Genomic DNA, 4,348 nt, shown 5'->3' with positions numbered 1-4,348 from the left:
TTTCAGCAAAGAATGAAAAATAAATGATTTCTACTTTATCAACGGAGCCGTCGCTCCTTCCTCTCTCCGTGGCCCTGCGCTTTCTATTACAGCTACAGCAGAAACCAACAGCTTCATCTGATCAATGACAAATACCAGGAGGATGCTCGTGTCATGTTAATGGACTGTTATACAGACTGTCTGGAGGAGCTTGTAGTGTGGGTTCTCACAAAACCTCCAATGATGGATAATTAGCTCAACAATATAATGAGGATTTGACGGAACACCAATGATACAGAAATTACTGGCCTTTATGTAGTTTTAATCAAAGATGTTTTCACTTAATAAAACAACGCATACATTACATAATCCTAAAAATGTATCACAGTATAACAACAACTGGTTAAAAAGCCAACAGCGGATAAAAACAGTATTTGAAGGCATAATGGCAAACATACGTCACTTGTAGCCTGTTGTAGAGTCCATTGAGATTCTGTCTCCTATAGGTCAATACAATACAGGAAGGACTCAGTGTCTGCTTCCTGGGTCCTGACCGCATTGGGCGGATCTTGGGCCTCCTCCAATAACCTTCTCTCCAGAGTGGCATCCTCTGGACTAAGCTCCTCCCCTTTGGTCAGCACATACAGGAAGTATTGGAAGCCGTCTCCGTAGCTACGGGTACGTACAGACCAGCAGTAGTCATGGCGAGCATAGAGGCGCTTCCTGAAGTGAGGCTGGGCGAAGGTTACAGACAGGAAACGACCTCCTGGTTTTAAAACACGACTGATCTGGAGACAGAGAGAAGGGGGAGAAAGAGAGAGATGGGAGAGAGAGGGGAGCGAGAAAGCGGAGAGAGTGAGTAAAAGCAAGACATGGGGAGAGAGAGAGGGGAGAAGAGAGAGGGCAAGGGGGAGAGAAGAGAGTGAGAGAGAAGAGATTGAGAAAGGGGGAGAGTGTGAGAAAGAGCAAGACACGGGGAGAGAGAGGGGAGAAGAGAGAGAGGGGAGAGAGAGGGGGAGAAGAGATAGAGAGTGAGAGGGGGGAGAGAGAGGGGGGAGAGAAGAGAGAGCATGAGAGAGGGGGAGAGTGAGAAAAAGCAAGACACGGGGAGAGAGAGTGGGAGAAGAGAGAGAGAGAGAGCGAGAGGAGGGGAGAGAAGAGAGAGCGAGAGAGGGAGAGTGAGAAAGAGCAAGACATGGGGAGAGAGAGGGTGAGAAGAGAGAGAGAGAGGAGGGAGAAAGTGAGAAAGAGAGACAAAGAGGGGGGAGATAGAGAGGGGAGAGAAGGGAAGAGAGAAAGAGGGGGAGAGAGAGAGGGGAGAGAAGAGAGGGAGAAAGAGAGAGAAAGAGGGGAGAGAGAGGGGGGAGATAGAGAAGGGAAGAGAGAAAGAGGGGGAGAGAGATAGAGAGAAGAGAGGGAGAGTGAGAGCGTGAGAGGGGAGAGAGGAAGGGAGAGAAAGGTTGGGAGAGAGAGAAAGAGAGAGAAAGAGGGGAGAGTGGATGGGAGAGAGAGGATGGGAGAATGAGGTTGGGAGAGAGAGAGGATGGGAGAGAGAGGGGATGGGAGAGAGAGGATGGGAGAGAGAGAATGGGAGAACGAGGAGGGGAGAGAGAGAGGATGCGAGAGAGAGAGGATGGGAGAACGAGGATGGGAGAGAGAGAGGATGGGAGAGAGAGAGGATGCGAGAGAGAGAGGATGGGAGAACGAGGATGGGAGAGAGAGAGGATGGGAGAGAGAGAGGGGAGAGTGGATGGGGGAGAGAGGATGGGAGAAAGAGAGAGTGTTAGACAAGCATATTTGTAGTGTATCATGAATCTTTCCTCTGTGGTACTGGAGCTAAAAGAGTGGGCAGTGGCAGTCAGGTAGAGCAGGACTGATCTATAGACATACTGGACCTGAGAGAGAGAGAGAGGGGTACGCTCTCACCACCTTAAACTGTAATGACCTGAGAGAGAGAGGGGTACGCTCTCACCACCTTAAACTGTAAAGACCTGAGAGAGAGAGGGGTACGCTCTCACCACCTTAAACTGTAATGACCTGAGAGAGAGAGGGGTACGCTCTCACCACCTTAAACTGTAATGACCTGAGAGAGAGAGGGGTACGCTCTCACCACCTTAAACTGTAATGACCTGAGAGAGAGAGGGGTACGCTCTCACCACCTTAAACTGTAATGACATGAGAGAGAGAGGGGTACGCTCTCACCACCTTAAACTGTAATGACCTGAGAGAGAGAGAGAGAGGTACGCTCTCACCACCTTAAACTGTAATGACCTGAGAGAGAGGGGTACGCTCTCACCACCTTAAACTGTAATGACCTGAGAGAGAGAGGTACGCTCTCACCACCTTAAACTGTAATGACCTGAGAGAGAGAGGGGTACGCTCTCACCACCTTAAACTGTAAAGACCTGAGAGAGAGAGGGGTACGCTCTCACCACCTTAAACTGTAATGACCTGAGAGAGAGAGGGGTACGCTCTCACCACCTTAAACTGTAATGACCTGAGAGAGAGAGGGGTACGCTCTCACCACCTTAAACTGTAATGACCTGAGAGAGAGAGGGGTACGCTCTCACCACCTTAAACTGTAATGACCTGAGAGAGAGGGGTACGCTCTCACCACCTTAAACTGTAATGACCTGAGAGAGAGAGGGGTACGCTCTCACCACCTTAAACTGTAATGACCTGAGAGAGAGAGGGGTACGCTCTCATTCACAGTGCAGGGTTTTCTACCCTACACTGTTAAATGTTTACAAGGTGTGTTCAATAAAGACATGAACCATTATAATTGTTTGTGTGTTACTAGTATAAGCAGACTGTGTTTGTCTATTGTTGTGACTGAGATGAAGATCAGATCTCATTGTTATGACCAGTTTATGCAGAAATCCAGGTCATTTCAAAGGGTTCACATTCTTTAACACTTTTTTTGCTCACTACATGATTCAATAGGAGTTATTTCATAGTTTTGATGTGTTCACTATTATTCTACAATGTAGAATGTTCCTCCCCTCTGGAATGAGTAGGTGTGTCCAAACCTTGCGTGAGGAAACCAGGGAGAGGAAACTGAAGAAAGGTTAAAGTCACCAGGGGTCTGTAGGATGAACAAAACCTGGGGTCCAAACATCATTGAAACGTGTGTTGTGTGAGTGTGTGTGTGTGTGTGTGTGTGAGCTGCACGTTGTCACTGGAACATATATACAGATGAGGGAGCCTTCAGCACCAGAAAAGCAAACATGAACACATCTATAAATAAGCATGCCCACAAAATGCAAACACAAGTACGCACGCACGCACACACACACACACGTACACACACACACACACACACACACACACACACACACACACACACACACACACACACACACACACACACACACACACACACACACACACACACACACACACACACACACACACACACACACACACACACAGTGTTCAGTGCCATTCAGTGCACAAAGTATACAGTGGGACAATGGGGAACTACAAGGAGAGAAGGTTAACCAGACTTCAGGAGATCGTCAACTACATTTACAGTCCTCACAGACTCTGTGCAGATTCATCAGCCTCCACTGTGCTGATGTGTGAGGAGGCAACTTACAGTAGAAAGAAATACATTGTAGTATCATGCCCAGGATGGAATTGTGAAGCAGTTCAGTAACAGGGATCTAAACACAACCTAATGCAATGTGTTACCATGCAACGCCGTGTAGTGTACATTATGGTATGGCAGTGCAGGGCCTTGAAGATCAGAGGAGCCTCTACGGAGCTCACATGAAAGAAAGTGATTTAATTCAATGTGTTGCAAGATGGTGTAGTGAACGATAGGTACGTCAGTACAGAGAGAGGAGCACTGGGAGAGGAGAAGTGAGGAGAAGAAGAGAGGAGAGAAGGGAGGAGGAGAGGAGAGAGGGCAGGAGAGAGAGGAGCACTGGGAGAGGAGAAGTGAGGAGAAGAGGAGAGGAGAGAAGGGAGGAGAAGAGGAGAGGAGAGAGGGCATGAGGGAGAGGAGCACTGGGAGAGGAGAAGTGAGGAGAAGAGGAGAGGAGAGAAGGGAGGAGAAGAGGAGAGGAGAGAGGATAACTGGGAGAGGAGAATTGAGGAGAAGAGGAGAGGAGAGAGGGCAGGAGAGAGAGGAGCACTGGGAGAGGAGAAGTGAGGAGAAGAGGAGAGGAGAGAAGGGAGAAGAGGAGATGAGAAGAGATGAGAAGTGGAGAATAGAGGAAGGAAGAGGAGAAGTGGAGAATAGAGGAGAGAAGATGAGAAGTGGAGAATAGAGGAGAGAAAAGGAGAAGTGGAGAATAGAGGAGAGAAGATGAGAAGTGGAGAATAGAGGAGAGAAGATGAGAAGTGGAGAATAGAGGAGAGAAGA

The 4,348-nt window shown here is 48.3% G+C and overlaps 1 protein-coding gene across 2 annotated transcripts in view; it reads right to left on the bottom strand.

Moving 5' to 3' along the window:
- Positions 1-310: 310 nt before the first annotated feature.
- Positions 311-4,348, bottom strand: part of ece2a (endothelin converting enzyme 2a) — a 204,258-nt gene continuing 200,220 nt past the window's right edge. For both annotated transcript variants that reach the window (XM_064930904.1, XM_064930899.1), the window contains exon 4: positions 311-767. In XM_064930904.1, the coding sequence (XP_064786976.1) occupies positions 480-767 (288 nt within the window). In that variant the 3' untranslated portion in view covers positions 311-479. The remainder of the gene's footprint in view (positions 768-4,348) is intronic.

Source organism: Oncorhynchus masou, chromosome 3 (genome assembly GCF_036934945.1).
Source record: "Oncorhynchus masou masou isolate Uvic2021 chromosome 3, UVic_Omas_1.1, whole genome shotgun sequence".
NCBI lineage: Eukaryota > Metazoa > Chordata > Actinopteri > Salmoniformes > Salmonidae > Oncorhynchus > Oncorhynchus masou.
This window is presented reverse-complemented; position numbering and strand designations above follow the sequence as displayed.